Below are 12173 nucleotides of genomic sequence, written 5' to 3'. Positions count from 1 at the left end.
GTAAGTTCCCCCACCTTCAGCCTCTATCAGATTGGCTGCATTTGGCATTATGGTAGACAATGCCCATATTTCTAAAATACTGTTAAAAAAATCAATGGAATCATAATCTTTAAGTCATGTTCTCCACAAGAATTGACACACTGCTTCTGCCTTTCAAGTTCTAAGCCCCCAAGTGGAAATCTGGAATATATAAAGATCATAATTAAGCAGCTGCTCACTCATCTCCTTATTTCATATCTTTGTGGGGAAATGCATTTTGGGGACCTAGCCCAGAATTTAACTTCCTCCAAACACCTCTGATTAGATAGAGAACAGTTTGCAAATGGACACATTATGGGACCGTTCCCACATCCACGTCATGTGCAGAGATGGGTTTGCCCACTTCGTTCTCCCTGATGGGCTCTCTGATCATTCAATGCTTGACTAGCAGAAGCAGGGGCAGCCCCCTACCTTTTGTAATGCCCTTTTGTAAAACTATTTTTAGAAGGCTATTTTGGGTATGATTTGTCAATATTTGGTGAGAATCAGGAAGTGGGTGGGCCATGTTGATTTCATTCACCATTCTGAAAATTGTGGCCGCCCTTCCTTTGGCTAACAATATTTTGAAGCAGAGGGAAGAGACTATCACAAATTCATCTGGAGGGGGGAATAATTTTTTCTAGTTATTTTTCCAACTACTGAAAACTGACAATAATGAATAAAAAGCAGTGGCATGGTGAATTGCTGGTACTTTCAGTAATGGTAGACTTCACTGTTTGAAATGCATGCACAAATTCTGTGACCCATAGGGACTGATTCTGGCCTTATTTATTTTTTCATATTAAATCAATACTGGCTCTGCCACACCATTCCTCTCTCTTTGTTCCACTGCTTCTGGGTGCTGAGATCAGTTGCAGAAACAATGAGGTGGTGGTGGTGTTAGCCATGCATGCAAGGCCTGAAGGTGAAGGTATTCTGCTCTAGCTGGGTAGCAATGGCAGAAGTGAGCCAGGAGTCCAGAATAGTGCAGGGAGCCCATGCTTCCAGCAACCACCACTGGTTCTGCCATCCCCACCCATGGAGTACCATGGGGGGGGGGGCTTGGTTGAGTCTCCACCTGTGCTTCTCTGGGTGAGTAGACCAGACAGAGGAATGGCCAGAAACGGAAAGGAAGCATTACTGCCTGCACCACTCTGGGCTTCTTAGCAAGTCACTTTGAAAATATCCTTCACCAGAGGGCACCCTAAGGGCACTTTCTTGCTTAGGGCGCCCTCACAAGGAGCAGCTCCTGGCGGGCAAGGTTGCCGCCTCTTTCTCTTCTGTGAAGCTCAAAATGGCTCCCCCCCCCCATATTGACGGGGTAAGAATACAGGAAAGGGATGGCAGCTCCATCTCCCCTGCATCCACTGCCCTCACATGGGTAACTTTACAGCTTAGAGCAGTGATATTGAGCTGGGAAATTCCTCACTGGATTTGCAGTTGGCCAGGCTACTTTAGACATTTTGTTTATCAATTTAGTCTCAGCAGTGAAAGGTTGCCTTTCACTGTAATGCCCTCCTGAGGCAGTTCACATACCTGATTAAAAATATAAATACAATTGAAATTAATTTTTCATGAAGGGAAGAATTATGGAACATTTTCTAATGCAGGCTTATTTCTGACTAGGGCTGATGGGATTTGTAGTCCATCCAGAGGGAAGCAGGTTGGTGAAGGCTGTTCTAATGTGTCGCTTGAGGTCAATGAAGATCAAAGTACCGCTTAAATTCAATGGATTTTGCTTCCTAGTAAATATGCTTAGGAATGCAGCTTTAGTTTAGAAATTTGCATCTTCATAAAGCTTTGCACATATTAGTGTTTGGAAAGGAGTCAGGTGCCTAGCCTTTTAGTTGGCTTAATCAGCGGTTTCTCTGCTATTGAATTGTCTGCATGGAAATTGGTAACCTGCTGAAGGTAGTTTCCATGTTGCATGTTGATGATGGAGGAGCACTTCTATCAGTCATTCTCAGTGTAAATATTATAATATGGGGAGGATTGTTAAGATGTGTTACTGCTTCAGAGAAACACATGTGTTGAAAGTCGTTTATGATACTTTGGATACATTTTTAGTCTATCCAAGTGCAATACTTATATTCATAAATCTATATTGTATTGTGAATCCTCTAATACTAATGGCAGAAATGTGTGGCAGCATGGGAACGTGCATACATATTCAAACTGTGCAGGAAACAAAGCTGCAAGCAAGCGAATGCTCACATTACAGCCGCCCTCAAAGAAGTTGTTTGGCTGGAATTAAAACATGTAATCCTTAGATACAGAGTGTGTTCTCTGTATAGATCAGACTGCGGACTTGAGTTGAAAGACATTTCTGGAGGCAGGAAATTCAAGGCAAGGAGTCCAGAGGCAGAGGAAAGAGATCACAGGGGGCAAAAAGGCCAAGTGCAGCAGCACAGGTAAAAGAAAAATGAAGAAATGAGGCTCAAGGTGTGGAGGATGTGTTTGATACTGTCAGAACAGTACGGAGGGGGAAGAAATTGGATTCAGTTCACATTCAAAGCAGAATCTATTAAAATCACACTTTCTGAAATAATATGAGAACTGAAGCATAGCCACCCTTTGAAATTTACTCTAGTCCAGACTTTGGGATGCAGCTTAGCTGTGCAACTAACCAGTGTCTATAAAAATGCATATATGGGGGGAAATGTCAATAAAAACAAATAGATTAGTGAAAATAGTGTACAAAATACATTCTATCCCGAAAAAGTACTTGCAAAAATGTGTACATTAGTAAAAAAAAAAAGAGTTCATTTGAAGAAATTTGAACTAAAATGCTGAAGAAGTTTCCTGATTTTTTTTAAAAAATCAGAAAACACTGGAAAAATGAGAAACTGGGCTTTTTCATGATGAAGGGCCAGATGTAAATTCTCCAGGATACTGCACATTTGTGTGGTCCCGGTCAGCCATAGTTTGGCTTACTGTTACACGTGAACCAGGCCCCTGTGACCTTTGCTCCATATTTGTGTATGATTTTGCTGTCCATTGGCTATTATTCTAAGGAACCAACATATTTCTCTCCCCCCCAAAAAGCTCCACAACTCTGGTCAATCCAATGGGTAGATCACTGTCCGTTTATTTACAGTGGGAGTAGATCGCAGACACCCCTGGCCTATAGGAATAAATGTCCAGCAGTTCAAACTACTTAATAGGCTACCATTACTTTAAGTTAGCCATTGCTTACACGCCACTGTGTGGAATAAAATCCAAGCGTGATTGCCTCATAGTCATGATGATCATGCTTTTTGTTCCTGCATTCACTAGAGCACATGTTGGCAACCTGTCACCCTCAGCTGTTCTCCATGTGGCTCGCCCTCCTGCCCAGGTTATCAACCAGCAGCCAAGCAGTAGAGAAAACTCAGCTATTCCCATGTTGCTGGGCTGCAACTTTGGCTTCTGTGGAATTGCTGGTGGGAGGGGAGCTTAAAGCCTCCACTCTCCAGTGATCCTATGGCTGGGGATAAGATACACATACACATATTACCATAAGGGAGGGGAATGAATAGAAGGTTGCATATTAGAGAGTGGGGGAATGTTTGGCACACGTGTGTGAGAGAGTGGAGAAGTCATGCACCTGTGTGAGAGAGTAAATTTGGATGTACAGTCGTACCTTGGTTGTCAAACACCTTGGTACTCGTCCATTTTGGCTTCTGAATGCCACAAACCCAGAAGTGAGTGTTCCGGTCTGCAAACGTTCTTTGGAACCTGAACGTCCAACGGGGCTTCTGATTGGCTGCAGGAGCTTCCTGCAGCCAATCAGAAGCCGTGCCTTGATTTCCGAACACTTTGGAAGTCGAACGGACTTCCAGAATGGATTCTGTTCAAATTCCGAGGTACGACTGTATATGTAAATGTGTGTGTTTGTGTGTTTTATTCGAGTGGTGGAAGAACGAGGGGGGTACCAGGTCTGGCCCCGCCCACAGAGACGCAGCTTCCTTGTGCATGTGGTCTTCAGTGCCAAAAAGGGCTGCTCCTTCCTCTGCTGGATGAACTGTGTCACTCATTTGGCCCTTTGCATAAAGTGCAGGTAAGCCTCACTTCTCCTCCTGTCCTCTAAAGCAAATTGTGTGAAAAATCTGCATCAGCTGAAGAGATGTCCAAGCTGATCGATACCAGGATTCAAAAACACTATCAGATTGTTGCAAACACCAGTATTTTTTCTTTTTATAGACAAATATATATTTAATTTAAAACATTATTTCACTTTATTTCAGTGATTTCTTTTTTAGTACCAAATTGCTTCTTGAAAAAAATGGGGTGAGGAAGAAGAGAAGCCCAGAAAAACTACGTCCCCTTCTAAGCATAGAACGGTATGCATATGGTTCATAAATGTGCTTTACTACACCAAAGGAACAGGAACGTAGGTTAATTTAATAAAAAATAAAATATGGAATAACATTGATTTTGGCCAATATCAATTACAACAGTACTACCCTATTTTACAAATAACAACTGGACATTTTACACATGTACAGTATTCCTCAGTAAAAATGTATCTGGATTTAACAATGTGTCAGTATTAAAAAAATTAAATTCTTTTCTATAGTTGTGTTAGAAGCATTTGTAAGTATCCAAATAAATTCTTTACAATTCAATACATTATATCACAATTAGGAATATATATATAATATTTATTTATTTATATAATATATATACCATTAACTTAAACTTTGAAAGCATTATTTTCTTGTTAATAATGTTATGTAGAAAAACAAAGCATTCCAGACAGTACTAGCAGTTAAATTAGTACCAACAGAGTTGTGATAGTTTCAAAATTTTTAGTAAGCAGATAGATGCCAATGGAACTAAACATATCAAGCTGACTCTGGTTTCCTAGAAGACACAGTCACCAGCCCAGGTCCACCATCTTCAAGTCAAACTTAATTTCTCTTGAAATAAGCTTGACAAATGATCTGTGATTGACTTAAGCTCCATTGATTTCAGTGGGACTTAATCATAAATAACTCAGCTGCATCAGTGACATGAAGTCTGATGTTTCCCTATTTTCACCACTTTAAAGCCAAAAATACTGTTAGCATTTCCAGTTTAAAGTAAACTGCTTTTCAGGTGCTTTGTCACAGATCATCTGCTTGTGCATTTCTTTCTATTCTAGGTATCTTCTGAATGAGTTTTAGGAAATATGTAAGACAAGATGCCACAGGAGGGTGACCTGAGAGCAGGGAGTGGAATGCAGTGAGTTTCTTGCTGTGTGCTGTGTGCAAAAGGCACTTGCAACAAATACTCTTTTCCCCATTGTGTGGATCCCGGATAGTTTTTAGAAGAGCTGTACTCTTTGTCATTTGTCACTATGTTACTTGCATGTTTGTTTAACAAAACTTATATACCACTTGATGGTAATAAAACCTGTAAGTGGTTATGATTATTTTATAACAATAAAATTTTCCCTAACTCAGAGAGTTGTCTCTAGAACATAAATGAAAGGAACTAACACTAACTGGCCTATTGACACCATCTTGGGCACTTATGCATACTTAATCCACTGCCATTCTGCATGTCTATTAATGAGTTTAAATTTATAATAACAACTATTAAATTGATAATGACAGTATATATTCAAACCCTGAGGCCTAAAGTGACAAATCGTACAATTTTAATCTTAAAAGTGAGTTCTTTTGAACAATATATTTGGTGGTGATCTAGAGGGAGTTATCTTTTGAATAATTCAGCTTTTCTGTTAAAAGAGGGCTTTGTTGTTTCTACAAACTGGCACAACCATTTGTAATGTTTAGGGGCTATAATGGTGCTTTCAGAAATCTGGAAAGTTCTGTTTTATTTCATGATAAACTAAACCTATTTTAGATTTGATATACACAGTGAAACAAATTATTTTGAAGGAGGAAATTTGGGTCCCTGTTTTTATCTCAAATAATCTATTGTAATAATGTTTTTATCTCAAATAATCTATCATACGTTTATTTTCCCATGTAGGAATGTATAAACTGTACTTAAATGCTATTTCTAGATTGCCTAGAAAATACAATATATATAGTTTTAAGGGGTTTTTTGCAGGTGAGATTTTCTCTACTTATTATATGATAGCAGAATATGAATAGCACCAGGCCTAGAAATATAAGTTAACTATTATTGCACAAGTACCATATTGGTCCACTCTTTCATGTTCCATTGATGATGTATGAACATCAATAGTTAAATTTGGTTCAGTGTATTTCAGTTATAGGCACCAATCATGCAAACATTTTGTAGAAGTTTCCTTGCAAGATAGATCTCAACACCAATCCCTATACACCATCGCCACAATCCAGAGAATGCAATCAGTGGGCAGAAAACAGCCTACCGTGTATGTATAAGGTTTAGAATGTATTAAAACTCATGCACAAGCCATTGTATATGTACCTCCAGAAGGGCAGGCACATGGCAATGCATACATTGTAATAGTAGGGAGGTAACTTTCACTTTCATGGAGAAGGCAGTTCTAGCTGCATAAAAGGATGCAGGAGTTGGGATGCGCTAACCAGTCAAGGGAATGGAGAAATCCATGTATACATCACAGCTCACATAAATGCAAAGGGTTTCTGGATTTGTGTGCCGGTCATCTGAGTAGTGCCCCATGTCTAAAAGAGTGGATCCATATTATTATTCATGATTATTGGTGCATTCCAGTTTCAAGTATGAAAACTACATTTTTTTAAAAAATCAAAACCTTAACAGGACTCTGCACCTTTCAGAGTTTATTCACAGCAGGAAGAAAGCCCTGAATGTTTAAGAACTTTGCACCTTTAAAAATATAATAAAACTATGACAAAAATGTCAGCTTTCAAAATATACCAGTTAACATGGCTACACCTTAAAATGTTTTTGGCAAAATGTAACAAATGCAGTATAATTAAAACAAACAACACACAATATAGGATACGACTAGAAACCATAGGCCGATGCATTAGAGTCTTCTAATATTGCAGTGGATGTTGAGCATAGCTCTGATTTGAAGGTTGTTTCTAATTCTCTTAAGGATTGCTTAATTGCCTAACATTCTTCCACATTCTGAGTATATAAGCACAAAAAAGACTAATGCAAACATGTTTTTTGTTCTGTTTTAATCCTTGTAAACTTGTGTTGTATTCTTGAAACACTCTACACATCTTGAAGGGGAAACAACCAGGAAAAAGGAAATGAGAATGTGAAAAAAATATGCAGGAATATCCTTAAGTTGATAGGAAATCAAATCTTTAATTTTGGCATCAAATGCTTTGGTCATACCATACTGACACTGTGATCCAGGATGCTGGACACCCGGTTAAGAAAGGTAGGCTTGTTGTAGTTTTCTATTTTAAGTTCCAACATACAGTTCACTCTCTCCCCAAAGGGGAGATAGAGAAAGAGAGAGAGAAAGGTGGTTTGCTTTTTTTTTTCATTTTTAATAATATGGATTAATCTATAAGTCTACAGGAGCAAGAGAACTTGGAGAGGTGCCAATTCAGCCTTTTAGTGTACATGTTCTGCAGCAAAGTTGCTGAAGTACTTTTCGTTGACAAAGATTGTTCTTTTTCACTAGCATACAGAAGCCTCCTTCGGCCCAAGATTCTTCCGTTGCTTCCAGAGGTCAAAGAGAGTGAAGAGAAGTTGGAGTTTTAAACAGCATGGTATCAAGTGAAGGAAGATTTAATTTGTCAGACAGGCAAATTTGATGGAAGAGACCATTCAGGAGCAGGTAGCAGGTAACAAATAGGAAATTGTGTTTTCATCAAAGGGAGTTTCAGTCACAACAGCATTTGTTTTCAGGAAGAAATATTGTGTTCCAGGAAGGAGTGATTTGTATCCATTCATGAAAGGGGGGGGGGGAGACCAGAAAGAAAAATATTAGAAAACAGTGAAAAATACAGTGGAAGGTATTTATTGAGTATTATGAATACTGTTGAATAAACAGCCACATCCCAAGAATATTTACATAATTTAAAATTGTACTGAATAGTGGGTGGTATTCAACCAAGTTTCATTTAGTTCATTAAGTTTAATTTCAACTGGCCTACCCTGAGTAAAGCTTAGTTGAATATCACCCATTAATCCTGTTCCTAAACCTTTCTACTCCAAAAATAAGCGTTTATGGTTAGGAAACAACCAGTGACAATCAAAAGCTTTTATGGGCCTGTTCACTTGTTACTTTCTGGAGAAATCTTAATCTGGTCTGGGCCTTAGGTGTGGTCTACAAACCCCGCCCCCTCTTACCTGCCTCCCACAATATGAGTAAAAAGTAATGAGTGAACTGTATTGTACTGGAAATGTCTCTGGAAAGAATGAATGTTTTCACTCAGGCTGTAATGGAAATCTCATTATTAAAATAAATATGTTGCACCTTAGTTCACTTTTTATTATCTCTCTCCAGTGCATATAGGGCTGAGATTTCTCCCTGGACAGTAAGAAGCAAACAGGAACTATGACAGTATTTCTATGGCTGAAGTTCTTGATTTCTCTCATCTATCTGTCAAATGTTAGCTGGTGTTCTCTCGATGAAGCTTGCTCCACACTTGCAAACTTTGGCAGAATTGGAGAATATTAAGCACATCTCTCTAATGCTCACCCAGTTAAATTAACATTACAGTATATCAGTGCTGCTTAGTTTCAGCAGTTTTATGCCTTGTGTATGAGTGGGGAAAAGAGTTTAGAATTTCTTGTGACAAAGTATCAAAAAATGAGCTATAGAATGTGAGAAAGTGCAAATCATACTTGAAAGTAATCCATCCTTGAAAAATAAAGGATGTGTGCTTTATTTTGTGTGCATGCACACGAAAGCTCATACCAAGAACTAACTTAGTTGGTCTTTAAGGTGCTACTGGAAGGAATTTTTTATTTTGACTATGGCAGACCAACACGGCTACCTATCTGTAACTGAAAAATAAAAGGTCTTCACAGGAGTTTTGTTTTCTTAAAGCTCAGCATTAGTGGCAATCAATATGAAGTACAGTGGTACCTCGGGTTAAGTACTTAATTTGTTCCAGAGGTCCGTTCTTAACCTGAAACTGTTCTTATCCTGAAGCACCACTTTAGCTAATGGAGCCTCCCGCTGCCACCGCCGTGCAATTTCTGTTCTCATCCTGAAGCAAAGTTCTTAACCTGAAGCACTATTTCTGGGTTAGCGGAGTCTGTAACCTGAAGCGTATGTAACCCGAGGTACTACTGTATGTAGAACAGAAACCTACTTTCAGTAATGCTTCCATGTGTTGTTACGGAGGTTGCAAGCTGTCTATTGCAGGTGGCTGGCACAACTTGAAGTCAAAATACTTTGCACAAAAAAGGTTCACAAGCTAAAGCCTAGTTTCATTTACATAGTTAGTATTTATATTCTGCTCTTCCAGAAGAGCTTATAAAAATATGGAAACATTAATATGGAAATTCATGAACATGACTAAGAGCTTTTTAAAACCAAACACAACACTGACAGAGTATCATAAAAAATATATCATAGCCCAATGCAGGGCTTTTTTCCAGCCGGAACAACTCAGGGGGGCACCACTGTCATCATTGGAGAACAAGGGAAGCATTCATGGCGAGTTCTGGCACCTACTTTTCTAGAAAAACAGCACTGACCAAATCTCAGTTTATCAGTAATTTTTAGAGTGGTGTATGTTTGTTCTATTCACATCATTCACAAATGACCCATTTAGACTGTCTAAATATACTAATTATATCCAAATAGAGGGCATCTGCATTGAGGCACTGTAAGCTTCCTCACTCTGATCCTAGCGAAAAAGATTAAAATTAGCTGAACAATAGTTTTAACATTGATCACAGGAACTGGAGAAAAAGGATGACTCTTGAGTAAAGTGTGAAGTGGCTCTAAGAGCATCTAGGGAAGGGGAAGGCAGAATGTGAGGTAGAATCTGGAAAGGTGAAATTTTCAGTTTGGAGGAAATCGTCACTGGATACAAATCATGAAATGGGAGAAAACACTTGGGAAGGGGAGTGGAGTCATCAGAGCTAGAAGGGAAAGTTGCCAGCAGGTGTCAGCCGCACAGTAGAGGATAAGGGGATGTTGGTAAGACACAAAAGCAGCTGGTTCACAGAAACGGGGAACAAGAAGCAGGTGATTGTGGGTGAAAGGCTTGGGTATCTGAAGACAAGGGGCAATCCACACGCGAGCCACCATTAAATTATGTTATTCTGTCATGCCAATCAGCTGAGGCTTCCTTAGTAATCTAGGAAATCTAGTACTCTGGCACTGTTTGTCAAACGGCTTTAGAGTTCCCATGGAGCTTTTCTCCCCTAATCAAAAGGAATAGCAAAACTGAGGTGAACTTAACAGAATCCACAGGAATGGGCTGCTCCATTGTGCAACTTTGTTCCAACGCACTTTCCTTTGAATGCTGATAAAGTCAACTAGAATGGACATAGTTTACAGGAACCAGTACTTTTTCTACTATTATAAGCTTAGTCTTCAGTAAACATTTGATTAAGATTTCTGGGTTGTGCATCACAGCACAGTCTAAAAAGTGTGAAATGTGTGAAAGGAGGCACAATTTGCTTGCTTTTCTCAGATGGCTTGTTTTTGTCTTATACACTATCTTTGCACAAGGGATTGAGGCCTTGAAGAAAGTAGCACAGGGAGTTGACGGAATAAGGATACCCATTTAGCAAAAAGTAATATTTTAAATAGTATGCAAAATTCTATCCTCTAGCCCTTGTTGTCTTCTGAAATCTGTCCTTCAATTTTTAGACTAGTGCAGAAATATATACTGGAATTTGGATGGACCCTCACAACCAAACATATATAGTTGTCCAGCATTATCCCAGCTAAGATCTCCAAATGTGTTTTGAGAAGCACATTTGTATTTTGGGGAAAAAACATTTCACTCAATGAATGATAGTTTACTCATAAACAGTCTTTGGGTAAAAAACACATTCTTAAATTAAAATCGACAATAAAGGGATAGTAGGCACTATGTAGATGATGACACTCAGAAATGTCAGTAGCCACATTTTCATAACTTATTTTTCTACTATATTGCAGTAAAAATAGACACGGGGCACCTATAATTTAATGGATGAATATATAGAAAAATGTACAAAATATTTGTACAATAGTATTTGACCTGAGTGTGGTTTATTAATTAGAGCAAATGTGCATTTCTCAGAAAATATATCAGTCCCAGCAGTCCCCATTTCCCACTTGTTACCCCCTTATATAGCTCCCTTTAAGACTCCAAAAATTAAAAATAACATTCAGCCTCTCCCATATGTACATTTACTATTTTATGGAATGTTGTTCATGGATTCTGCTTCTTGTTTTGTGAATCATGGCATTTAAAGAGATAAATAAAAATAGATTATTACTTTATGATACAATCCTGTAGTTTCAGGGACAATAAGAGTAGATCCCATTGGAATGAATGGAAGGGGAAATGAGGGAGGCACCCAAGAAACAATGGGAGAGCTTTGGTGATTCTTCTGCCTTAGATTCTCCCTCTTCCACCCTGTAGAATTGTTGTTTCAGTGGAAGGGCAAGGCAAGCAACAACAAAGTGTGTGTGATGTGGTTTCACATTTTTTGCTGGCTGGTGTGAGCCCAGCAAGGCTCAGTTCCTCTGCTGCAGAATATCCCTATCACCCAGACTGCTTTTAGTTTATAATATTGCTAAATATTTGTAAACAGCTGCCAAAGTTATGGATGTTACAAATGGAAAAAAATAAATAGTAGCACATGCATTCTATTCTTGTGAATTGAAAACCATAATTAATTGAGTCTACTACGGCTATGTAATATGAAACAGATGTGAAGAATCTGGAAAAAGACAGAAACAGGTAAAAATACTTACCATCTTTACAGACTAGACCAACTGTGCAGAGACCTGTTTCTAAGATATAGCCATTTGGACAACTTGTACAGTTTTTCTCTCCAGGACCACTGCACCCAAAACAGCTGGCATCACATCTTAATGAAAAGACAGTAAGTTAAATATATGGTTAATCACATTGTCTCAGTATCAAAAACTGTTTGATTCCTTCATTTCATATCAAGAGGTGCTGAAGCTAAGCACAGAAAGGGGAATATGTCACAAAGATGACAAATAAATAACATGTGTATATAGGTGAAAGAACCCCAAGGCACTTTAAAAGTGGAAAGGAGTCTCATGGGCCCGTTGCAAGACAATAGGATGGAATAAAATAATA

At 38.7% G+C, this 12173-nt stretch overlaps 2 protein-coding genes across 7 annotated transcripts in view; both read right to left on the bottom strand.

Annotated features, from left to right (window-relative positions):
- LOC308597505 (proprotein convertase subtilisin/kexin type 5-like) overlaps positions 1 to 48 on the bottom strand; it is a gene marked incomplete at its 5' end in the record, with an annotated part of 63231 nt that extends 63183 nt beyond the window's left edge. The window contains one exon of the mRNA XM_081213336.1: positions 15 to 48. Coding sequence (XP_081069462.1) covers positions 15 to 48 — 34 coding nt within the window. The remainder of the gene's footprint in view (positions 1 to 14) is intronic.
- A 7171-nt stretch (positions 49 to 7219) lies between these two features.
- LOC308597669 (proprotein convertase subtilisin/kexin type 5-like) overlaps positions 7220 to 12173 on the bottom strand; it is a 176652-nt gene continuing 171698 nt past the window's right edge. For all 6 annotated transcript variants that reach the window (XM_081213612.1, XM_081213613.1, XM_081213611.1 and 3 more), the window contains 2 exons: positions 11819 to 11934; positions 7220 to 7602 (listed from right to left, as the gene is read on the bottom strand). In XM_081213612.1, coding sequence (XP_081069738.1) covers positions 7487 to 7602; positions 11819 to 11934 — 232 coding nt within the window. In that variant the 3' untranslated portion in view covers positions 7220 to 7486. The remainder of the gene's footprint in view (positions 7603 to 11818; positions 11935 to 12173) is intronic.

Source organism: Podarcis bocagei (genome assembly GCF_964188305.1).
Source record: "Podarcis bocagei genome assembly, chromosome: 11".
Lineage (NCBI taxonomy): Eukaryota > Metazoa > Chordata > Lepidosauria > Squamata > Lacertidae > Podarcis > Podarcis bocagei.
Note: the sequence above shows the minus strand (reverse complement) of the source record. Positions and strands in the feature narration are given on the sequence as shown.